Source organism: Enhydra lutris, unplaced genomic scaffold, assembly GCF_002288905.1.
Source record: "Enhydra lutris kenyoni isolate GAN:26980312 unplaced genomic scaffold, ASM228890v2 scaffoldscaffold109, whole genome shotgun sequence".
NCBI classification, from domain to species: Eukaryota; Metazoa; Chordata; class Mammalia; order Carnivora; family Mustelidae; genus Enhydra; species Enhydra lutris.
In genome coordinates this window covers 484,666-511,329 of record NW_019154193.1, presented here as the reverse complement: position 1 = coordinate 511,329, position 26,664 = coordinate 484,666, and the positions used below count along the sequence as shown (strand labels likewise).

Genomic DNA, 26,664 nt, shown 5'->3' with positions numbered 1-26,664 from the left:
ATAAAATCTTTAAAAAAAAAAAAAAAAAAGCCTTGCCAGGAAGACAGAGCTGCATCAACTTGTTTCTTCTGCCAATTTGCAAATCACTGACCTTTTCAAATGACCCACAGAACAGATAATACAGCTGGTGGTCAAAATGATGACATTAATGTCCTTCTGCAGACAATTTACGGATCTGGGTTTATTACCACTGAGACCCAGTTCTGCAATCCAGAACAAGGAGCAACTTAACCACAGAGCCATACTGCTGGAACAGCCGGAGCTCTTGAGACCTGACTTCTAGTTTTCTTATTAGCTACTGTCCAGCGCATCAGGAATGATCACAACTAACCTGAGTGATGGAGCCCCGCAGGGACGGGATGCCTTCCATGGAAATTTTGCTGGTTGGCGTTCCCCGAGTTATACTTCCTTCTTGAATGGCTCCCGTGGTACCTGAATGAAAGCAGAATGATGAGTAAGTTACACCTTCTACCACTGCAAACAAACAAAACTCACCCCCTACTTGGAAGAGGGGTAAGAGAAGGAAACAGCAGTATAAGAAGAATAGCTGTGTTTTACTGAAATGCACTTTCAAAATATTACAATTATTAAAAAGGATTGCTAAAACATGGAATTTCAAAATCCTGAATTATTTTTATACAGAAGGAAAAATTTACAATGTAAAGGCTCTAATTTAAAAACCCAACATTAAAATATATTAATGACTTTAATACATTTATTGGGAACAAAAGTTTAATATTTCTGCCAAACAGCGTAGTTTACCTCTGACCACTCCTTCGTGTTGTGCCCTGACCAAGAGACCTTCAGGCTGCGAGTTTTGGCTTCGGGGAGAAAATTCTTCCTGCTTGATGTAGGGCACGGTAGCTATGGACCAAAGCGAGAGAAAAAGAAGAGATCAAGTGTTGAGTTACCGCCCGTGATGCTGCAAGTGCAGGAACCTTTTGAGTATTTACTCACTGACCTGATTTGGCAGATTCTTGCTGCCGCGGCAGTCCAAGAGAGATAGAGCCCACTGAGGGCTTAGCTGCTTCTGGAGTGTAGGAAGTCTGATTATGAGATGTCAAATAAGTGCCAGGTGTTCCCTAAAAATAATTTTAGATGACTAAAATAATATTGTCTTTTCACAAGGTCAACAATAAACATATGTTCATGTTTCTGTTTGTAAGAATTTACACCCCCATTGCCCAAAATTAAGGACCAGTATTGGAAGAGCAAGAAACTCCTAATAGATTGATTAAAAATATTTTTAAAGGGAGCAAGAGGTCTTCTGAAATAGCCATAAATTTCACATAATTAATATTAGGTAACAAATTACATAAACAAAGCACTTAACAGTACACTCAAAATGTAAGCTACTATTATTAACAATATTTATTCTTCAAAAAACTGCTATAGGACAGTGACAGTAAAAACAGCAGAGTAGGGACTTCTGAAAACTTTCCTCCATAAAAGCAACCAGAAAACCAGCAAAAATGGTAAGAATCAACCTTTTAATTTGGAAATTAACTGAAGGCTTATGGAAATCTGCATGCGTTTGTTCAAGAAGACTAAAAAAATCTATGTAAGAAGAGTGAGTTTTGTGGCATCTGAACTTGTTCTATCTCCTCTCCCATATGCTCCCACCAAGCTCACTGGTAGCCCTGAAAATCAACAGTCCTCGATTATGCTGAAAACCATCAGCCTGGCAGCCACCAGAGGGGAAAGAAGAGGGTTTGGAGCTCCTTAAAAGCATCACTCCCAGATAACTGTCATTATTTGACTTGTCTGATGGTTCCCTGGAAGACCCATTTGCAAGGCTGTCCTTTTCGGACCTGTGGGGAAGAAGGTGCATGCTTGTCAAAAACAATCAGCGTCAAATGCTTTAACTTCGTCACTGCCTGAGGCAACACTCAGGCAACAACAGGGTAAGCAAAAACCTTAAGAGGAAAAGCTAAGAAATTAGATGTTCAAAGGAAGCTTGAACATGCTCCTAGCAATCGGAAGGCCACGTGAATATGTGAGGCTGTACAGATGCCTAGGACAGACAAGAGAAGGCCTGAAGTTCTCAACTCTGGTGGGCCGTAAAGCTCTGTATAAGTAGGAAGTGAAGACTAAGGCAGAGTTGCCAGCAGCCTGGCTGAAAGCTGAAGGGGTGCCCCAACACACACAAAGAGCCACTCGGCAAAGACAGGGACACGTAAGCATTCCAGCCACAAAGTCTGTCAAGCCTTAGCTGGCCAGCAGGTAGAGACAGCAACAACCACACATGTCACAGAACACAGACTTCACAGTTACTTCTTTAGAAAGCAAGCATCGACAAAATAAAAGCAACAACAGTTGACCCTCTGGAGAAAGGAGAATCTGATTGCCTCAGCTGCCACCTTGTGCAGAATGTCCAGTTTTTAACCAAAAATTGTAACAAAGAAGAAAGCATGACCCACATATGGGGGGAAAAATGCACTGAATAAAAACTGTCCCTGGGCTTTAGATTTGCCAGAAAAAGACCATTATATCATTAATCAGTTATTGTAAATATGTTCAAACTACAGAGAATCATGTCTAAAGCATTAAATGAAAGTATGAAAATGATGTTTCCCCATACAAAGAATATCAACAAAAAGAAATCATAAAAAAAAAGAACCGTGCAGAAATTCTGAAGTTAAAAAGTGCAAAAACTGGAGGAAAATAAAAAAAAAACAAACTCCCAGCAAAAAAAGAAAATAAGGAAGCCTTTTCAATCTGATGGAAGGCACCTATGAAAAGTCTACAGTTAACATACCTACCAGGAAGATACTGAATGCCTCCCTCCTAAAATGGGCAACAAGGAAAGCATATCCTCTTTACCACTTCTTTTAAAAATTGTACTATGGGGCACCTGGGTGGCTCAGTTGGTTAAACATCTGACTCTTGATTTCAGCTCAGGTCATGATTTCAGGGTTGTGGGATCAAGCCCCACATTGGGCTGATGGAGCCCCACATCAGGCTCCTAGCTCTTTGCTCGGCAGGGAGCCTACTTAAGATTTGCTCTCTCCCTCTCCCCCCTCCCTCCCTGTTCGCTCTCTCAAATAAATATCTTTATCTCAAATAAATCTTTAAAAAGAAAATAAACACAGTACTAAAAGTTCTACCTTAGCCAGCTCAATAAAACAAGAAAAAGAAAAGGCACTAGGACTGGAAAGGAAGAGGTAAAACTACCTTGATTTGCAGATGACATGCTCACATAGAAAATCCTAAGAAATCTACTCTCCTTCCAAAAAAACAAAAACAAAACAAGAAGCAAAGAAGTAAACACTGCAGGAGATAAAGTGAAGATTGAAAGAGTCAACTTTTTTTTTATATACCTGTAAGAACTGGAAAATGAAATTTTAAAAAATAATATTTATAAAAACATAAATACATCTAACAAAACATCTACAGTGAAAACTATTTAATACTGTTGAGATAAATTAAAGACCTAAATTAATGGAAATATAAACATGTTCATGGATTACAGAAGACTCAATATTCTTAAAATCATTTCTAGGGCGCCTGGGTGGCTCAGTTGGTTAAGCAACTGCTTTCGGCTCAGGTCATGGTCCCAGAGTCTCGAGACAGAGTCCCGAATCGGGCTCCCAGCTCCGGGAGTGGGGGGTGCTTCCCCCCACCGACGTTCTCCCCTCTCATGCTCTCTCTCAAATAAATAAATAAAATCTTTAAAAGAAAAAAAAGACCTTCCTTTCTAACACAAAATAATCTATAGATTTAATGCAATCTTTTACCATAATCCCAGCAGAATTTTTGTTAAAAGCTGACATTTATAATTTATATGGAAACGCCAAAGTCATTGAAATAAAAGCCCTTACATGACTCCTACCACATGATTTCAAGACTTACCATAAAGCTGCAATAATCACAATTGTGGTGCTGACAAAACTATGGGCAAGTAGATGAACTGAATAGAACAGATAGTCCAGAGAGAGACCGAACACAGAGCCAAATCATTTTTGACAAAGGCACCGAACTGATCAAATGGAGAAAGAAAAGACTTTTTAACTGGTGTTACTGGAACTGCAAACCCGAAAGGATAAATGAACGCTGATCCCGACCTCAGGCTGCACACAAAACTTAATTTCACGTGACCACCGAACTACACGTAAAAGCCCAAACTATAAACCTTTCAGAAGAAAACACAAGAATATCCCCACAACCATGAAGCAAAGATTTCTTAGAGAATAAGAGAAAAAATTTACATAAACATTTCATCAAAATTTAAAATTTCTGTTCATCAAAACACACGAGTAACAAAACACACAAGCCACAGAAAAAATATTTTAATATATAACTGAGACCTTTCATCCACAATACGTAAAGAACTTCTGCAATCTAATAACCAATGAAAACAGCTAATGACAGTCAATTCGCCATCAGATGTATAAATGAGCAATACGCATACAAACCAGGGCTCGACCTCATTTGCTGCCAGGGAAATGCAAACTAAATGCCACAATGAAATATGACGAAAATTAAAAAGACTGCCAAGAGCAAATGAAGCAACATGAAGGCTTACGTTCCGGGTGGCAGTGGACCCACTGTGGGAAATTATGAAGTAAAACACACATATTATCGAGCAAGTCCTCTCTCCGGGGGTTGATTACACAAGAGAAATAAAAACAAATGTCTATAAGGAGCCAGTACGAGAACGTTCGTGCCTGATTTGTTCGCTACAACCCAAAGCCAGAAACAGCTCTGGTTTCCACTAATGAGAATGCGGGTTAACAAACCGGCATGTGTTCCCATTGCGCAGCAGTATTCGGCAATAAAAAAGAAAACTACTGATTACACAAAACCTGTATGAATCCCTACAGCCATTACGCTAAGTTCAAGAGGACGGACATGGAAGAGTACACACTGTTTGAGATCAGTTATATGAAAGGCAAAACTGATCTGTGCCAACAGGAAGCGAACCAGTGGCTGCTTCAGGCAAAAGGCGCTAAGAGAACCTTCGGAAGTGATGTGATGGTTCATCAGCCGACAGGAGAGTGCTCCCTGCTGGTCGCGCACATCAGTCAAAACTTCTCAACCATTAAAATAAGACTGTATTTAGATATATGTTATGGATGTAGATAGCAATGCACCAGAGGGGGAAAAAGAAAGTTATAACGGCCAAAGTCGGAATGAACTGGGGCTTATCAATCAACCATGGTTTAATATTTAGAGCCTTTCAATAGTCAACACATACTCTAGTACTTGAAAAAACTCCTCTAGGATCTAGGCTAACTGTACCTCAGAGCACAGAAGTGCCTAAGTCAAGCCAGACGGTGTGCCGCGGGCACTCAGTTCGGGCACCCAACTCACACAAACTTCCTGTGTGCGGCATGGAAGATAATGACTGCCCTATTTTTTGGTCATCATCTTTTCACACACAGATGGATTTTTATTTATTAATCCTGACATATTAGTGACAAAAAGGGAGAACTTTTACCAAAGCAATACGCAACAGAAATTTCCTGGGCAGGGAAGGCATTTTACCTGTGAGATGGAGCCTCCCAGGATAAAAGATGGTTTCTCGGAAGCCACTGTGGTTTTGGATGATGGGATGAGAGGCGGAGGTGGCCTGGTGGGTCGAGTTGTGGGAAGGCGAACCGCTTCAGGGAGGTTCGTTATCACTTGATGTGGAGCAGGCTGCAGGACTTTTAAGGGGAGGGGAAAGAAAAATGATTTAAAATCGTCAGTTTCGTAGTTTGCAACACTCTATCTCAGTCATTCCTGAATTTTTATATCACACATTGAATTTTAAGTTGCAAGATGAGGCTGAGGAGGAACACTTCTATTTTGAATTTCTCTTTCAACTTGAATTAAACCCATATACATATTCAGGTCACACATGGTATTTGTGAGGTTGAAATATTCAACTCCCTGTCAAACCAGAGCTTTCAAGCTGATGTTCATTTCAAACGATCTCTGCTGAGCACAGGCAAGTGATTGTCTTTCATAATCTCTATCTCGCCGTCCCTCGCTGGACCTGCTTTTTAGGGGCAGCTCATGGTACCACTGGGGAGAACGCGCACACACAGCCGACCGCCAGCTGCACGCCTCTCTACATCGTGCATACTTAGAGAGACATTGACTGACTCTGGCTCTCACAGACCGGGATTTCTTGTGTCAGGGAGGGGATCTAAAGATTTTCTCCAAGTATATGGACTCTTGAATTCAAGCCAGTCAGTGTCACGGTACGCATGTGGGAACAAAATTCCCCGGGGGCCCAGTGAATCTCAACTGAATAGAACGGGCGATGGGATGCAGAGAAACAAGAAAATATTTCTGAAACAGGAAAGACGTGTCCGGGAAAGGCAGTTCATTCACGAGATCACACCCCCCCCATGTCTCGCATCTGCAGGGAGATGGCCAGCAGCCACTGCGCAGAGGAATGATATTTACCTGGAGGGACACTAGAGCAGGCTGCATTCATACCAGGCTGCAGAGCGGCTTTACTGGCTTCTCTTGGAGAGAGCCTACACGGTGAGGCTGACCTTGCTGCGGTATTGTGCATCTGTGTTTCCTGCTCTAGGACACGTCTGACCTCAGCATAAGGCATATAGGCGACTGATTTTCCTATGAAAGTTAAAGTTATCAAAGTAAGGGAAGAACCCCAAATTAAAATAGTAAGTGTGAAAGGACCAAGCCCACACCATCCAGGGGCAGATCTGACTATATACTAATATTAAAATCTAAAATTCCTTGGCGGGGGAGGGGGGAACCCACCCACAGAGAGGTTTAAAAACTCTATACATCTAAATCTTCTGTGTACGCACCATCACTATGACCTAAAAAAACCCTCAAATATTCAATTACGATTTTTCCCTTTAAAGGACAAAGAACTTCTCTTTCTCCGTCTTAGGAAAACCAGGTGTTTTCACATGCAATAAAGATCACAACAGGTAAACATCAGATTATCCAGCCATTTGGTGAATTCCAAGTCTTGCTTGAATCAGTTATAGCTCTGAGATTTTCAACTCTTCAATTTAGCCTGCTGAAACCCACCACTTAATATTCAGAGAAATTAAAATTAAATTTCTGACACAGATCAAACTAATCCAAAAAACCTACACAAGCTTATAAACTGGGAATTTTACTACCATAATGCTAATAAAAATTACTTCATATAATTTACCTTCACATAAAGCATAAAATAACTTTGAGCATTTAAAGATATCAAATATGCAGTCACATTAAGACTTAAAAATATATGCAATTATATATATAATTTTTTTCCTTTTTAAAATGAAATTGACATTGTAATTTTGGAAAATCAGAAAAGTACAAAGGAAAATGAAAATCATCTGTAACCCAAACCACTTAGATGTGGGCTATTTTAATGTCTGCCCCAAAAAATTCCCACTCATTTTATTATTCTTTTGCTTACCTAGTCTTACATTTATTCTTCCAGATAAATCAAAATTTAAAATCATTCTCCAAACAAAATGTCACTGGAATTTTCATTAGACTTGCATTAAATTTATGAATACAGGAGACCTGATGCTCTATTAATAATGAGCTTTCTGGGGAATCTAGTCTTTTTCATACAGGTCTTATTTACACATTCCCTGCTAAAAATTATTTGTAGGTACTTTACATTTTCTTGCTAGGAAAGCCATCTTTTTTAATGCATGAGTTTACTTGTATAAATGATTATTGCAGAGCTACAGGAAAGAAAGATGTGGATTTCTGTAGAACATTTTTTCCTGAGAAACTTAATGAGCTTTCCTTTTTGTTCTAATCACTTTTCAGTTGATTCTTACAGGCTTTCTAGGTAGATTATCTTATCCTGTGAACAAAGATTTGTCTTCTCCCTTTAAATAGCTACTTCTATCTTTCTTTTTTTCTTTACTGCACTACAGTAAGTAGTAGTTGGAACCTGACAGTTTCTATCCCAAAAGAAGGTCTCTAGCATTTCACTATTAAGTGGAAGATGGCATAAAGAGTTCTCCAGCTTACTAAGGTATTTTTAAAAACCAGAAACAAAAAAATAAAATAAAAAATTAAAAAAATAAAAACCAGAAATAATTCTAGTAATACAAGCTAACACTGTATTCTGTGCAGAGCACTGTGAATTACATGAATTATCTCACTGAGCCCTCATGACCACTGAGATTATTAACACCATTTCACAGATGAGGAAACTGACCCTTAAAAGAATCACACTGTCTTGCCACAAAGGTCTGCTATCAGCAGCGTAAGTCTGACTCTGATCTCAAAACCACACGGCAAAACAAAACAAAACAAAAAACAAAAAAAGTAAATAGAAAAAAAATTTTTTAAACCCCACATGGCAATAATGTCTCCCTGAAGCACTGAGTGTTGAATTTCAGATGCTTCTGGGGTATCCATCAAGATGATGGTACTCCACGGGGTTCCTGGGTGGCCTCAATGGGTTTAAGCGTCTGCCTTTGGCTCAGGTTATGATCTCAGGGTCCTGTGATGGAGCCACACATTGGGCTCTCTCTGCTCAGCAGGGAGTCTGCTCCCCCCCAACCCCTGCTCTCTCTGCCTGCCTCTCTGCATGCTTGTGATCTCTGTCAAATAAATAAATAAAATCTTTATTTTTTTTTGAAGATTTTATTTATTTATTTGACAGAGAGAGATCACAAGTAGACAGAGAGGCAGGCAGAGAGAGAGAGAGAGAGGGAAGCAGGCTCCCCGCTGAGCAGAGAGCCCGATGTGGGACTCGATCCCAGGACCCTGAGATCATGACCTGAGCCGAAGGCAGCGGCTTAACCCACTGAGCCACCCAGGCGCCCATAAATAAAATCTTTAGCAAAAAAGAAGAAAAGATGATGGTACTCTTCCCTTCTTAGACATATTAATATAATGAATTAGATTAAGTGTTCCAATGCTGTGCAGATTTATAAAAGAATAAAAAAGAAAATCATGTCTTCCTTTCTAGATAATTTAACATGGTAAAATTATTATTATAAATTCTGTGTGACTGTTTTACCATTTCCAGTAAGTTTCTAATAATGTGGAAACTGTCTTATCAAGGTAGTATTAAAGAAAAAGCAGGAAAAAAAAAGAAAGGAAAAGCAGAAATTTAGATGGTTCTAAAGGTATTTAAATCATCATGTACTCAGGCTGAAAAAAATAAACAAGAAAATAAACAGATTAAATTTAGTTGCAGAGAAGGATTAACTCCTAATTGGACTGAACTGATTCTGTTAAACCTGAACTGGAAGTTCAATTCTGACTCTCCCTACGTGTGTACATTTGAGTTCCCTCACTCCAGGGAAAAGGCTTCACACTGAAGTAGGGATTACCTTGTGTAAATGCTCCTGAAAAGTGAAATCAACTGTTCTCTCAGGTTTTTCCTAGGTATTTCTACAGATGGAAAGGCTTATGCAACTTAGAAAGGGTACACCTAGAGTAACTGTGCCGCTCGCTAGCATTACGATGCAATCAAACAGATGCTGCCTGTTACTTTCTAAACGAGACCATGAAGGGAAAAGTCAAAACCATGTCCTAATTCAAGTGAACTATGCCAGTCTGGCGATGGTTTACAGGTAAATAAACATTCTCACTGTATTTAACATCCTATAAACTGTTCTATGATGTTGCATTGGAAACATTTGTATCAAACATTATGCATATAAGCAATATAAGTGAAAGTATAATACTTATACAAGGGAGATGTTTAAGTATAAGGGAAATAATCCTTTCCACTGAACTATGGATAGCTATAAATTCAGGAGAGTCTTCGGGCACTTGGTTAAATAACTACACAAACATACTACATGAGCTAAAACAAAACTTAACCTTGAGATAAAATGTAAACCACCCCAGTTTCTACAGTCACCTTGAATCAAATTGGTATCATATTAATAAACATCTCAGTATGACTTTAACGAAAAATATAATTACAGTATGGTTTTAAGACCACTGCATTATGATTAAAAATTAGGCTATCACTCTGATCTAAACCACATGGATTAATGTGACTGACCACAGAGAAATGCAGTTCATTGTTTAGAGTCTCAGAATTTGGGATCTAGCCTGATTTAGTCTCTCCAGTTTCCAAATACAACCCAACTCGTAAAGTAGATTAAGAAAAGATACTGAGGTCTTAAAATAACCATATGATATGCATATTATAGAATGATCCAGATATTAACTAAATAATGTTCAGCTTTAGCATGACTCTGGCAAATACCGTTTGAATGTCACTTTTTTCTAGGTTTTAGTTCTTCTCCCAACACTTACTCTAAATCATTTATGTAAGGAATGCATCAATAGACTTTTAAATTACTCTATAATTTATCATTCTCATCATGACAGATTTTCTCATAATTGGACTGCTCAAAAGACAAACACTTCTGCTAAGTCCATTTATACTCCATTTAATTTATTCCTTCAACATGTAATTACTGAGTACACACTGCGTCAATTACCGAGTTAGCAACTAAGAATTCTCCCTGTGCAATATACTAAAAGCTCCCAAACCATCAGTGTTTTTACCTTCATTCAGGAAATATTCATTTGGCACCTATGATACACCCAGCCTTGCTGAGTATTACTACTCTGGTTCACGTTTTTACGAACATAAGATTTATACTTAAAACACCAGCAATTTTGTATTTAAAACTCTAACATAAGAGGTTCAGGGTACCATATAACTAATAACTCATTACTGGTGAAACGGCGGGGGCGGGCATTGAGAAGGTGGTGGTGGTCAAGATCCATTAAGTACCACAGTTCTGATTTTATATTAAATAGCCCTTGAAATGCATGACATTCTACAGCTAATTGTTCTTACTTATCTGTGTAAGGTACTGCAAAGAGTCTTTTGAATCATTACCAAAAAAACTAAACCATAGTAATGAAGACCTTAATAGTCTTATATTCTAAGCATATTGTAGCATAAGTCAACTATCAACCAGAACACGTGTTCCATTTCTTAACCACGCCAAAAGAATGTATTACAACTGAGAAATCATCCCCCACCCCACAACCTTTTTAAAGAAACTGAGCTTATCATGCCCAACTAGAAAGAAAATGCATATGGGTGCCTGACTGGCTCAGCGGGTGGAGCATGGGAGTCTTGACCTCAGGGCTGTGGGTTCAAGGCCCATGTTGGGTATAGAGATTACTTAAAAACAAAAAAAAGCTTTAAAAAAAAAAAAGCATGTACAACTCAAATCTGTCACTTGAAATAACAACAGTGACATAACAATGATAACTGTACCTTTGTGGTATCTATTATACTACATATGCACTGTACACTATTATTATAAATTGCATATGTATTACATATATTATGTAAAGAATAATGCTGGCCATGTGTTACGGAACAATACTGAATGCTGATTCTTTCTTATGGGTCATAATCTCAGTAAGATGGAAATACAGAAACAGATAAATAGATCTGTAACTTACACTTTACAGATGAGACAACTAAAAGAAAGTTTCGGGACTTGTCCTTGGCCACACAAGTGGTGAAGGCTGGGGTGAAGGGTGAGTCAGGGTACAACCGGCACAATACACAAAGTTGTCTCCCATCATATCAATGAGAATGAGTATTACCCTGTGGTTACATGTGATTTACTGGGAGGACAGGATAACAATTCTCCCTTACTCTGAAAACTCAGATGAATGGAGCACAAAGCATGGCTTTTACAGTCTTTCAGCAGAGAGATAAATACCAGAAAACTTGTATCAACAAAAACCATTACAATGTTGCTGCTGCCTGTGAGTAGTCAATAATACTAACATTCCTCGAAAGTTTTTTTTTTTGTTTGTTTGTTTTAAAGATTTTATTTATTTATTTGACAGAGAGAGATCACAAGTAGACAGAGAGGCAGGCAGAGAGAGGGAGAGAAGCAGGCTCCCTGCTGAACAGAGAGCCCGATGTGGGACTCGATCCCAGGACCCTGAGATCATGACCCAAGCCGAAGGCAGCGGATTAAACCACTGAGCCACCCAGGCGCCCCCATTCCTCGAAAGTTTAACCGAGGTCAGGTAAAAGGAGTTCGGTGCTGGGGACGAGAGGAATTAATCAACAGACATGCAGATAAACTACAAAGCACAAAGGACACTACTCAGGAGTATAGTTTTGTTTCCCTTCAGAGAAATGCTTTGCGGGGATAGTTCTACCCACCTTCCCACTCTCTGTTTGGACTCTTGGCGGCACCACAGGGACTGGTGGAACTCCTGCATTCCAGATCTATCTGCTCTTGCCTCTGCCGCTGTTCTTCCAGGAGTGCGGATTCGTGCATTGCTTTAATGTGTCGCTGGTAGAGGGCATAGCCGCTCACTGGGGTTCCAATCGGTATATTACATGGGGTACAGGAAACCTAAAGGAAGAAAAAAAATCTAAATACGCCAATGACCGACATAACATTGAGACCCTCTGTTGCAAATAATGCCTATTTCTATAACATACTGGTTGATGGGATTTTGCCATTTTTTGGTCAAACTAATCTTCAAGTATGAAATACTTCAAGTGCTGAACATTTACTTTCAGAACACAATATAAATCACATAAATTGCGATAAGAGAGATCTAAATCAGAAATTAAAACACTGCAGTCTGCTTTTAACTTCTGATGGTTTAACCCCTGGTGGCTCAGCCCTGACACCTAGCCCTCCCCTCTAGATTCTCTAGGTATGCACACCACTTCTGCACACTGAAATGTCATCTATATGTTAATGGCTCATCAATTTCTATTTGTAAGACCTTTGCTCCAAGTCCCATACTCACAGCACGGCTACCTAACACCTCCACGTGGGTATCTCAAAACACCTCTAAACTAGCATTTAACAGAATTGTTCATTTCCTACATTCAGTGCTTCTTCAGTTACCTCCGTCTTAGAAAACGGAACCTTAATAGCTGAGACCAGAAACCCGGCAGACCACCTTGACTGATTCGCCTCACCTCCCACAACCAACTCACTAACACAACAGGACGGGTGTTGAATGTTACCTCTTCGGACAGGCCATCCTTAACCGTCCCTCCCCGTTCTCCTCCTTACGGCAGCCCTGGTTCTTTCTTTCAGGGAACACAACGCTTACAATAGCACAATCCACAATAATATGGCTGTTTTGTTATTTTCTGTCTCTCTCATTTCAGGAAGGAAAGAACCCAACCTGTTTGGCTCAATACTAAATAAACAGCCTCTAACACAGTCCATTACTTCACGAATACAAAAAATTCTGGGGAAGAGTAGAGATCTGAGTTTTTTAGAACCTATTATCTAAATAAAGACTTCCGCAGTGTTTTTCACACTATAAGTAGAATTTTTCACTGAGTCCAAAACATACACAGAATTTTCTTGCCTTTGTGCTTTGGCTTGTATGTAAACATGGCTCTTCCTCCTTTTGCTCTAAAGCCAAATGAACTGTTTTGGTCCAACCAAAATATTATTTCTTATGCGGAGTCTTCTTTAGTTGTCTCATTAAGAAGGAAGCTCTCCTTCCTCTGAAATGACCATACTACCTTTTTAAACTTAACAGAGCATCATCACATTTTTATAATCCACTTTGAGTTTATTATATATTTTTCTATGTCTCACGATCAAGAGCAATCTCTATGTTTTTTGAAGTTAAAGATTACAATATATAAATATTCCATACAGCATTAACAATGTTGTCTTGAACTGGGTGGACACTTAATAAAAGTCCATTTGAGTAAATCAATGAATGAACAAATGTTTAATGATTTTTTTTTTTGGAGTCTATCATAAGCACACACTTAACTTTTATCAATTATCATGTGAGACAGAACAAATTTTTATCCTCTCTAGTGAAGCAAGAGCGAAAACATTCCTAAGTAAAGGAGCAACACCCTTGTTTGGAATTCAGTGTCAAAAGAGAGTCAAACTTGTAGAGATTACTCAAGTAAAATGTAAATAAAACTAAATTTGGAATTGTATACTGAAGTTAGCCGTAATCTCTAGAATTCATTCTAAACGTTCAAAATCTAGTTATATATTAATTCTGCTACTGTCTTATAGGAAAACAAACAAAACAAAAACAAAGCTTACAAATATTTATGGCTAAAGAATTATATACTTCTTTGGTGGGTTTTTTTTTTTCCCCTGAAATGGAAATCACCATTTCAGTCAACCATCACAATGAATCCATTTGAAAAAGCAAACAGCCGAATGACTGAATGGCTAAACAAAATGTGGCATATACATACAATGGGATATTCTCAGTCCTCGAAAGGAAAGGAAGGAGATTATGACTCCACCTGGATGAACCCTGAGGACTTTATGCTGAGTGAAACGTGCCAGTCACAAAAGACAAATACCCTGTGATTCCACTTATATGAGGTATCTAGCCAAATTCACAGAGACAGAAAGTAGAACTGTAGCTGTCAGGAGCTGGGGGGAGGAGAAAGAGAGCCTTGTGCTTTAATCGGAAGAAAGTTTCACTTCTGGAAGATGAAAAAGTTCTGGAGATCTATTTCACAACAACGTGAATATACTTAGTACTACTGAACCATATACTTAAAAACAGGTAAGAGGATAAATTTTATGTTGTGTGTTTTGCACCATAATTTTTTCAAGAAATCAAGTACTGATTAAAGAAGAGAGGAAACGTCTCTGAAGGTCTTTGTTTCTCAACTTCACTTCTCTATTCACTTTGAAAACTTACCATTGGCGGGATAACGGCAGCTCTGTGCTGAAGCTGCGGCAGGTCCAGTGGATTTGGTTTTATTGGGGATGAGACCAACAGAGATCCAGGGGGGTTTAACAATGAAGGCTTTGAGTCCATAGGAAACAGTCTGCAATTGGCAATAAAAAAAGATAAATTAATGTATTCATATTTAAGACTTTAAATGTGTAATCATAATTCCTTTTTTTAAGAAAGATTTATTTATTTATTTTAGAGAGTGAGAGAGAGCAGAGAACAGGAAATGGGAGGGGCAGAGGAAGAGAAAATCTTAAGCTGACTCCATGCTAGGCACAGAGCCCAATGCAGGGCTCGCTCACATAACCCCGAGGTCACATCATGAGCCCAAACGGAATCCATCACTTAACAGACTGCACCACCAGGCACCCCTAATCATAATTCCTTCTAAGTTAATATGTATGTGCACACACAACACATCAACCTTAGAAGATACCTGAACAGTAAGGAAAAGGGGAACCTATAATGCTAATTTCCCAGGTAAAGATTATATTGATTTATAGGTTGAAATTTATCTGCATCTAACCATCCAGTCTGAATAAATTCCATTATAAAATACTAGGTCCTAATCTACCACTAACACGGACTCCGAACTAATTACCTGATACAGGATGTTTTGCCAGGATCATAGGCTATTTTTTCAAACATCTGCCCACCACCATTCTAAAATTGAGAATTTCACCCCAAATTCCAGACTCCTGGTTTCTCACCAAGAATGGAAAGAAATGGCCACACAGAAACGGCATGGCCACGCAGCATCTGCATGCTGAACGTGCAGCAGCTGCCCTTTCCAACGGCACGTGCTGCTCTGTCCCCCACAGCCTCCACCATCCTACACTCTGCCTGCTTCACTCAGTTTCAGCACCTCCACTGGAGTTTGCGACACCCAGTATGCGAACTGGGGGGATCATACACTAATGCCATACCTTTCAGGCTGGATCAGACTTTCCAATGTTATTGGGGGGAAGACGAACATTTTTAAAAAATACAAACTGATAAGAAAATTAGAATGTATAAAAGAAAACAACATTTCACGTGAAGAATAAAGACGGTATTAAAGATGTAGAAAAGTGAAAGTGGGGGCGCCTGGGTGGCTCAGTGGGTTAAGCCTCTGCCTTCGGCTCCGGTCATGATCTCAGGGTCCTGGGATCAAGCCTCACATCGGGCTCTCTGCTCAGCAGGGAACCTACTTCCTCCTCTCTCTCTGCCTGCCTCTCTGCCTACTTGTGATCTCTGTCAAATAAATAAATAAAATCTTAAAAAAAAAAAGAAAAGAAAGAAAAGTGAAAGTGTTATTTTAACAGTTTGGATGTGATGTAGACACAGAGCATTACTCAAAGACCACCATGTATTTACAAGGAATTTCTGAATTTTAAGACTACTATCATGTTCAGCTCTTAAGATGTTCCTCCTTGAAGATTACCATCATCCTAATTTTTCCTTCATTTATAAATAAAGTTACTAAAACCAATAGTGGAAAACACAGACAATCCTCATCTTAGATGAAGAGAATCTGGCTCTCCGCTGAGTGGCTTATTTGCCTCTTTCTTATTAAAAAGTGGGCGGGGGGAGAAAAAAAAGAGTTGAATTGAGTTTCTGATTAAATGATATTTTAGTCAAATTCATTTCTGGAATGTGTACCAATCAAATGTTCTACTGTGATCCTAGGTGATTCTATTTCTTTCATGGAGAGGGAAATCCCAAGGCAAGTACATATATTAAATAAAGCAGTATCTCTTCCTATAATTTTACTGTCATCATTACTGTAATTTTTATAAAAACCATAAAGGTAGGATAGATTTTTATATTATGAATTTAATGACTAAAAGTAGTTCTATATTAATCTGTATTATATATATTTTAAATTAGTAATCTAAAATTTTAACTGCTATACAAAGTGATCATATAATTACCACAATCTTGTATCTAAATTATGCTTTCTAAAATATTTTCAGAACACGTAACATGTTTCTCCTGTCAACATTTTCTATCATCTAATACACAGGTACAGCAGGCCTTGCTCTGAGGCCGTATAGTCTTGGCGCAAACAAGCCAATGCCTCTTGCCTCTGCCTTCACCACCACATCCTACCACTTCCGACACCAGGAATGGCAGTCATCCAGGGCTCAGATCACAAACTTTGTTAGATGAAAGCCCCTTCTTTGCTATATGAAATGCATGTAACAACCAGTGTAGAAAAGCATTATCTTTTTCATTGGAAACGAACAATCGCACAGTTGTTCTCGGTTACTGAAACAGACGAACGGCTTCATGACCCAGTATTAAAAGCATGTGGACCACCTCTGAGCTGCCGCTATTCACACGAGAATAATCCCAGCAGCCAGCACCCTGTGACTCAGTCAGCCTCCGCCAGAGTAAAGCACAGGATAATCATAGAGGAGCGAATCTCACCTCTGCCTCTCGGGCTCTCCATCCACATCTTCGTCCGCACTGCAGGTGGCGCTAGAGTCATTGTCCGACTGGGGCTCCGGCCTCTGGGCGCCTATCTGCTGGGCCACCACCAAATCCTCATCTCTAGGCTCCGACTTCTCGCTGGCTCTCTCTAGGTCTCTTTCTTTGGTATCACCTTCGACTTTAGATGGGTTGTTTTCTGGTGCCCTCATCTCGACGTCTCCAGAGTCTGATTTGGTCGTCGTGGGGAGATCGATAACGGAAGGCACTTCAGCACTGTGCTCCTGACGCTCAACGTCCATCGGCTCTGCTGCCTCCGCGGGGATGCTGTCGCTCGCCTGTGTCTCCACACTTTCACTTTCCACGGGTTTTGCACTCTGAGCTGCAGAGGAGGGAGATGCACTGGGTGCGGGTTCCGTGGTGGACTCGAGCTCGGCCCCAGGTTCGGTGTTTCCTCGAGAAGTCGCATTGTCAGTGCTATCCTCGCTGGGCTTGACAGCTTCAACTGGTGAAGGAGAAGGAGCACTTTCTGTATCAGAACTATTTTCAGCACCTTAAAGATAATGATACAGCATAAAAATCTGATAATGAACATGTTTCACGTGGTGACAGAAGCCATGCTTGAAAGTAGTTGTTTGGGACGAATGATACTCCTTAGATGGCCTCAGTGAAGTCTTAAGGCCACTGGGAAGCTAGAGTGTTTGTTCACAGAGCATGAAAGGGAGAGGTCAAATGGTCCTCACCTTCTGAAACTGAAAGCATAAGAGCTTTTAATATCTAAAAATAATTTATATGAGGGGCACCTGGCTGGCTCCATCACTGGCACGTACAACTCTTGATCTCAGGGTCGTGAGTTCGAGCCTCACGCTGGGTGTAGAGATTACTTGAATAAATAAGAACTCTTAAAAACATTTTTTAAATAAATAAATATAAATGAATGAATGAATGAATGAAAGTTATATTAAATTTGAAAAATGAAGACAGATGCAAAACCAAAACTAAACAAGAAACCATTCCCATAAAATGGTATTTGGTTTATTTCTACCAGCCTGTGGCGTGCTTTTCCTTTGACCCAGGAGGTCTGACAGTCTAAAACAGCACCATCCAACAGGAACATAATATGAGCTACATCTGCCTAAAATTTTCATTTTTCCGGTGGCCACATTAAAAAAACAAAAAGAGATAAATTAGGTTTAACAACGTATTTTATTTCACCCAACAGGACTGAAATACTATCTTTTTAACATGTAATCATGTGGAAATATAGTAATATAGAAAACTAGTAATAAGATTTTTACTTTTCTTGGTACTATGTCTCCAAAATCTGATTACATTTTACATTTTCAGCCCATCTCAATTTGGACGGCCACATTTCAAGAGCTCAATAGCCACATATGTCTAGTGTGTACTGCACTAGACAGGAAAATTCTAGAGTAACATTACATGGACTTTTAACTTAACATTGTAACCCTGACCTTTCCCCCACATCCTTGGTTTCACTTGATATAAAATACAGTTTTAATCTTTGACATCTTTACTCAGGTATTTCAAAGGAATCACAAATTCAGTATTTCCTACACTAGACTAAGTCCGTGGACTTTTCTGTTTTTTACTAATTAAACCAGAAACCTCTAAGGGATAATCTTTTACTTCTCCTCTCTTTAATCCCCATATCCTATGCAGACAAGTATCACAGATTTTCTCTCTAAAAACATCCCCTGAGTCCAGCCACTTGTGTTCAACTGCTCGACTGCCCCTGTAGTCCAGAAGCAACTCTCCCTATCTTCCACCTCAGACCAATGTCTCTACAACGACGCCAGAGGGAGCTTTTTAAAAGCCAAATCTTACCAAAACTCTGCTGCTCCAGTATTCTCTTCATTCCTGCCACACGGGCCTCATTTTCCACAAAACCTCACAGAAAAAAAGCTACTTAATGTTCAAAGCCAAAACCCAATCAAAACAAAATTTAAGTTCAAAGCCAACAACAACTTGCAGAAAAAAATAAAATGAAATCTACTGTTTCTGAAACTCCTGGAAGGTATAGAACTTCCTCAGCTTAAAATAGGAGTGTCTTCAAAGTAATGTATTTAAGCAGCTCTAATTACATACAAAATTTAAGCTCTGGTAATTTAAAATAAAACAAAAAGCGAATGAGATGGAGAAAATATTTGTGTATACAACATATGAACATGTGTAAGATATTATATATAAAGAGCTACTAAAATCGCTGAAAATTCCCACTTCGAAGAAAATTCCCACTTCAATTCACAAAAGAAATCTATAGAAACTTTAACAGTAATGCAAATTGAAATGAATTAGGAACTTTTAACTAGCAAAAACTCAAGAAAATATTTACTTTTTCGGGAAGTAGTCATTAACTTGTTCAAGCGACAAAAAAGATTTTATTTCTGTCTTATGTTTCTTGGGTTGACATTCTTTTCTACCGGGGCTTCTAGCAACATTAATTCTTTTTACACAAAAACATAAATATGACATACGTGAGTCATTTTAAGAACAGAAATAAATCAAACTCATTGCAATAAAGAGAAACGGAATCAATGATACTAACCGGACACATACAGGTGGCAGTGACATTGATGCACGGACAGCGTACTGATGCCGGGCTGCCATTTTATTTTATTTCTTAAATTTTATTTTTATTTATTTATTTATTTATTTATTTATTTTTGAGAGAGAGAGCGAGCGTGAGTGGGGGGGAGGGGCAGAGGGAGAGAGAGAATCTCAAGCAGGCTCCATGCTCGGTTCAGAGCTCGTTGTGGGGCTCAATCTCACGACTCTGAGACCACCACCTGAGCCAAAATCAAGAGCCAGCCGCTTAACTGACTGAGCCACCCAGGCACCCCGGAACTGCCATTTTAAAGATCTTCTGGTTGTAGCAACAGGACCATCACAGGTGCTACATACATATTTGTTGACTGAATGAATAAATACATTGTGCTCAAGCATAAGGTCTCTATGAAAATACTGAATATACTCTTTCCTTAATGAAGCAATTCTTAAATGACTAAGCTAATAATTAGGTAATTTGAACTAGTAGAAGTTGCAACTAAATTTAAGATTTTAAGATACCTTCGCTGTCTTCTGGATTTTCTTCTTCATTAGAAGCTTCGATATCTTCGTCCTCCTGAGCAGAAACAGTGGAAGCTACACTTTCGCACTGGGACACGTCTCGCTCTTCACGGGGCTTTCGTGAAGTCTGAAGGAGCAAAAGAGCGTTGGATTATTTATGATTTAAATAGCTGAAAGGAAACAAAGGAAAACTCACATCTGAAATAACACAGAACACGGATACACACACACTGAACAAGAAGGCTGCCTGTTGACAACTGTTCTGGTGGATATTCGGTTGCTTCTACGGAACCACTAACTGGCCTTCTGTGTGGACGGATCGGTCTCATCAAACTGACCAAAAGTTATATTTGAACCTTTTTTCAAACTACTCGCCACCATATATGTACCAAGAGCCAAAATTCACAAAACTCTTGCTATTTTTCCCTCTCAAATAATGTATTTTTCTAATAAAAATAACATGCATTTGTTTTCTACTAAAAATAAGATATTCGTTAGAATGTAGAGGACACAGAAAATTGTTAAGAAAAATAAAACAGGGGCGCCTGTGTGGCTCAGTGGGTTAAAGCCTTTGCCTTCAGCTCGGGTCATGATCTCAGGGTCCTGGGATCGAGCCCCGCATTGAGCTCTCTGCTCAGTGGGGAGCCTGCTTTCTCCTCTCTCTCTGCCTGCCTCTCTGCGTACTTGTGATCTCTGTCTGTCAAATAAATAAAATCTTAAAAAAAAAAAAAAAAGAAAAACAAAACAATAATGGCTCATAATTGCACCAGCCAGAGATTCTGACTATACTGATACACTTCTTTTCAGTCTTTTATCTGCGTGTATGCATATATGTTTATGTATAGTACATGTAAATAAAACTAGGATTGCCCAATGTAGTTACCTATCCCACTCATTATAAATTCTTCAAAAATGTTATATTTATTGATAATTCCATAAAAACACTCTGTACCAACAGATATTTAAAATTCTCCTATTTTAAGGTATTAAGGCAATTTTAAAGTTTTGCGCTGTTAATAATGCTGCAATAACCATCCTTCTCTAACAGAAGAATTATGTGCTCTCATAAGCAACAACGGATCATCGGTGTCACTGCCTTTGCTATTATGAGGACAAATTCCCTTTTTCTTTAACGGGATTTTTCCTTCCGCAATCAATGTGTTTACATAAAACTGCTCATTCTTCTACTGGGATCACAGATCTGTAAGAGCATACGTGTACGTATTTAAGTGTAAGACATCAGCTATTTATTATATTTTTATCTCATGTTGCTAACTATGAAACTTAAGGTCTCCTGTCTTTGCAGACCTGGGAATCCCAGCCCTGACACTGCTCTGTTCTCTGCCTCTTACTGAGCCTATACTCACCAGACTTTAGCTACAGGACCCCCACCCCGAGGACACTACTCACAGAGGAAAATAAATTATTGCTATCCTGATTGTTAAAATTCTATGCTAGGGGGTGCCTGGGTGGCTCAGTGGGTTAAGGCCCTGCTTTGGGCTCAGGTCATGGTCCCAGGGTCCTGGGATCGAGCCCCACATCGGGCTCTCTGCTCAGCGGGGAGCCTGCTTCCCTTCCTTTCCCTCTGCCTACTTGTGATCTCTGTCAAATAAATAAATAAATAAGAATCTTAAAAAAAATAAAATAAAATTCTATGCTACGATCCAACCTAAAAGCAGTAACTAAGTCAAGAGGAAGAAAGCATACCCCAGTGTCCACTGTAGAGCTAGATCTAATTCTGAGGCTAAACAAAATAATCACTACATTCCTCACAAGAATACAAGGGGAGGGGCGCCTAGGTAGCTCAATGGGTTAAAGCCTCTGCCTTCGGCTCAGGTCATGATCTCAGGGTCCTGGGATCCAGCCCCGCCTCGGGCTCTCTGCTCAGCAGGGAGCCTGCTTGAGATCTCTGTCAAATGAATAAATAAAATCTTAAAAAAAAAAAATGCATGGGGAGAATCCTCTGGCCATGCTCTTTAAAAACCTTTAGAAAGACTATGAAGACTCCAATATTTTTAGGCATCAGATAATCACTCTTATAGGGATTTTTCCAGTGTCAAAGCTATACCCCTTCTTTGCCAATATCTACCCATGCTGTTTGGAATTTCCACTGATGAATATAGAAGAGACAGTGTTTCACCACCACCATGTGACATTCCTCTGTTCACATGCAATCAACTTCTATTTCTCCAAATATTTCCTTCACTATATGATAGTACTAATTTTTATTTTTTTTAAAGATTTTATTTATTTGTTTGACAGAGATCCCAAGGAGGCAGAGAGGCAGGCAGAGAGAGAGAGAAGGGGAAGCAGACTCCCTGCTGAGCAGCGAGCCCGATGGGAGGCTTGATCCCAGGACCCTGGGATCATGACCTGAGCTGAAGGCAGAGGCTTAACCCTCTGAGCCACCCAAGCGCCCTAGTACTCACTAATTTTTAATGTAATAATTCAAACCTATGGAAATGTAACACCTATGTATCTTGCACTGCATTTTAATAGATATTAGACATTTTGTCATGTTTTCTTGAAACCTTTTTGAAAAAGACAGAACACTCTAGGGGCACCTGGGACGATCAGTCATTAAGCGTCTGCCTTCAGCTCAGGTAATGATCCCAGGGTCCTGGGATGGATGGAGCCCGGCATGGGGCTCCCTGCTTGGCTGGAAGCCTGCTTCTCCTTCCCCCACTCCCCCTGCTTCCGTTCCCTCTCTCGCTGTGTCTCTGTCAAATAAAATTTAAAAAAAGAAAAGAAAGAAAATGATAAAACACTAAAAAAACTGGAAGCCTACAGTCCCTATTATTTCCATTGTAATTAAAATGATTAGAACAAGAAGTTTTAAAGACATTTGTGATGGGTAATTTTATGTGCCATTTTGACTGGGCCACAGCACTCAGACATTTGGCCAAACATTATCCTGGGTGTTTCTGTGCAGGTGTTTTTTAGATGAGATTAACAAGCAGATGACTCTCCAGAATGTTGGGGGGAGGGGGGCGCGGGTGCTTCACCCAATCAACTGATGGCCTTAACAGAACTAAGACTGATGGCTCCCTCCTCTCCCCCTCTACATCCCCACCCCCAGCAAGAAGATAACCTGTCAGCAGATCACCTCTGGACTCCAGGTGCAACTCTTTCCTGAGTCTCCAGCCTGCCAGCCTTCACCATCAGATCTAAGCACTCACAATCACAGGAGCCAATTTCTTAAAATAAATCTTCATATTCTCTCTCTTGCTCTCTCTCCACACACACACACCGTTGGTTTTGTTTCTCCGGAGAACCCTGACTTATCTTTTTTTTTTTTTTTTTAAGATTTTTTTATTTATTTATTTTATAGAGAGAGAGAGAGAGAGATCACAAGTAGGCAGAGAGGCAGGCAGAGAGAGAGGGGGAAGCAGGCTCCTCGCCGAGCAAAGAGCCCGATGCGGGGCTCGATCCCAGGACCCTGAGATCGTGACCTGAGCTAAAGGCAGAGGCTTAACCCACTGAGCCACCCAGGTGCCCCGAACCCTGACTTATCTTTTAAAAACATGTCTGATTTATTCTTTACTTTTCTCCCCAAACATTTTATGATAGTATTTGATAAAGTCAAGTCTCTCTTGTCAGCAGACCTTTTGTTATGTTTATTTTCTTCCCTTTTAATTGCTACAACACATTTTTAACCTTTACTTCTTCATTTTTTTTAAAAGATTTTATTAATTTATTTGACAGAGACACAGCGAGAGAGGGAACACAAGCAGGGGGAGTGGGAGAGGGAGAAGCAGGCTTCCCGCCAGGCAGGGAGCTCGATGTGGGGCTCGATCCCAGGACCCTGGGATCATGACCTGAGCAGAAGACAGATGCTTAACAACTGAGCCACCCAGGCGCCCCTACATCTTCATTTTTAATATTAAAAGGTCCTTTCTATATAACTTTTTAAATCAATGTCATACTTCATACACTCTTATTTACTAAAAGTTCAAACCCTAACAAATTTAAATATCTACCCTTTTATTACCCATTCTATCCTTCTTCAGTGAGTCTCAAAATGTTCTGGTCTAAGGATACAGCACTCTTAAAAAGCATTCAAGACTCTAAGCACGTTCTATTCATGAGACAGATATAATGATACTTACCATATTTGAATTAAAGCAAAAACATTTAAAATATAATTCATTTAAAAATAACAATAAACCTATTACATGTCAACATAAAAACATTAATACAAAATAACTATATTCCAAAACAAAAGTTTGATAATTTAGTGAAAAGTAGCTTTTTCAATGTTTTTGGAAATTTCTTTTAATGTTTGCCTTCACAGAGACAGCACAATTTTCAAATGTGCTTCTACATATAATCTAATCTGCACAGTATTATTTTGGCTGAAGTATACATGTAAAAAAAAAGTCTGGGGGCCCCCTGGCTGGCTCAGTCGGTAGAGCATGTGACTCTTGCTCTCAGGGTTGTGAGTTCAAGCCCCACCCATGTTAGGTGTGGAGCCTACTACCAAAAAAAAAAAAAAAAAAAAAAGTCTGGCCTCACAGAGATATGTAGTTGAAAAGGGAAACATATTTTAACAATCTTTTCAAATGACCATGGTTATTATTCTTTGGTATTGTACCAAAATTCAGCAAGTAGTCATCTCTTAAAGGGTAACTGCAATATGAAATCTGAAACCATATCAATAAATGTTCTGTACTCTATTAAAATCCATTTATCCATCTTGAACTTTGGTGTATTAAAAAGTATTTTGTACATTTTCTATCCATACATAACATCCATTGTGAATCACAAACTGGTCATCTGGAAATTATGGAGTTACACAGATTTTTCAAATCTGCATATAATTTCACTGTTTATCAAAATATCATATTAGGGGGCACCTGGGTGGCTCAGTGGGCTAAGCCTCTGCCTTCAGCTCAGGTCATGATCTCAGGGTCCTAGGATCAAGCCTCACATCAGGCTCTCTGCTCAACAGGGAACCTGCTTCCCCCCACCCACTGCCTGCCTCTTTGCCTACTCGTGATATCTGTCTGTCAAATAAATAAATAAAATCTTAAAAAAATATATATCATATTAGTTATTATTACCACTGATCTCATCAGAAAAGTCTTTGGGTGTTACAGTGAGGAAGACAAATTTTCCAAAATTCTAATTTTTGCTTAAAAGCTTGAAGTTTAAAAGTGGCAACAATACTTCTGCTTGCTTTCTTTGAAAGACAGTCTCACTCATTTTCAAGAAAATGTCTGCCAAGGATCCAAGTCTGAAAAACCATAGCTTTTCTGTCATTTTTCCAATTAAAACTGAAACTCCATAAAAAAGGGAGGCGAAGTCAGCTTGGAACTCAAACAACTGCAAAAGTACTTTCCCTCGACATAACCAGCATATTCTGGTACAGAACCGAAGGGCTTTATGCACACTTCTCATTTCATCAAACACATGTACTCAAGGGTCAAGATTTAATAAAGCTAATTTGTACTGCTTTGCCAAGGACAAGTGAAATTGGCATATTTGTTGTTAAACTGTAAATGCCCGAGATGATGAATACACTGAGTATTTAGCACAGCGGTGCCCTGCCATGATTCATGCTAAGGCACCAGCATTTTCTCTCATTTTCTTTGACACCATCCATGCAAATCTAACACAGTGGAAAAAAGTCAAGTAACATCTTAATATTTTTACAAAAACAGTTTTGGCCCCATGGAATCCTCAAAGAGCTCTGTAGACTCTGAGAGCACTGGAACTTCTTCGTTAAAGAATTTTCAATAAATTTATACTTTCTGAGGGGCACCTGGGTGGCTCAGTGGGTTAAAGCCTCTGCCTTCGGCTTGGGTCATGATCTCAGGGTCCTGGGATCGAGCCCCGCATCGGGTTCTCTACTCAGCGGGGAGCCTGCTTCCTCCTGTCTCTCTCTGCCTGCCTCTCTGCCTACTTGTGATCTCTATCTGTCAAATAAATAAGTAAAATATTTAAAAAAAAAAAATTATACTTTCTGGTTTTATTATTTATCTCAGGGTCTTTTTCTGAGAAAATGGTTTTAATATGCCCTATCAATTCATTCAACAAGGTCAACAGAACTCCAACTAAAGTTTTCAATTCAAAATCCAAAATATTTGTATTTTTCAAATCCCATCTATGGTAATTCAAAAGTACTGAACTGCCATTACTAGTAACATGAATTTTGTTCCCCGGGCAGTAATCAGAGAAAAAGGCAACTTGTGCCAAGAAACTAGTGCGTCCTTCACAGGTAAATGTAATAAATAAAAATACAAGATATAAAGAACTCTCCCTCAAAAGCAGTATTTGAAGCTCAGAAACACAGTGAAACAAAGAAACTATCGGTTAAAAACTAAATCAGTTAAAAAATAATAATAAATAAATGATTCACTACCTCTGATATACTCACTTTCTGTTTATGCTGTTGCAAAAGGTTGTCAAGATTGTGTCGCCTTTTATAGTTAAAATAGAAGTTTTTGCATTGCGCTTCACTTTTAGTTCCCACCATTTTGGCAATTGCTGCCCAGTTACGACCATGTTCTACAAGACCTA

The 26,664-nt window shown here is 39.2% G+C and overlaps 1 protein-coding gene across 4 annotated transcripts in view; it reads right to left on the bottom strand.

Moving 5' to 3' along the window:
* Positions 1-26,664, bottom strand: part of LOC111139473 (nuclear receptor corepressor 1) — a 154,158-nt gene that overhangs the window by 34,384 nt on the left and 93,110 nt on the right. The window contains exons 19-29 of one of the 4 annotated variants that reach the window (XM_022491737.1): positions 26,522-26,661; positions 20,143-20,269; positions 18,901-18,963; positions 17,053-17,605; positions 14,605-14,734; positions 12,104-12,299; positions 6,397-6,570; positions 5,488-5,648; positions 962-1,082; positions 763-864; positions 332-432 (exon numbers count right to left, since the gene is read on the bottom strand). In XM_022491737.1, the coding sequence (XP_022347445.1) occupies positions 332-432; positions 763-864; positions 962-1,082; positions 5,488-5,648; positions 6,397-6,570; positions 12,104-12,299; positions 14,605-14,734; positions 17,053-17,605; positions 18,901-18,963; positions 20,143-20,269; positions 26,522-26,661 (1,868 nt within the window). The remainder of the gene's footprint in view (positions 1-331; positions 433-762; positions 865-961; positions 1,083-5,487; positions 5,649-6,396; positions 6,571-12,103; positions 12,300-14,604; positions 14,735-17,052; positions 17,606-18,900; positions 18,964-20,142; positions 20,270-26,521; positions 26,662-26,664) is intronic. The other 3 variants (XM_022491738.1, XM_022491740.1, XM_022491739.1) reach the window with 3 other exon arrangements.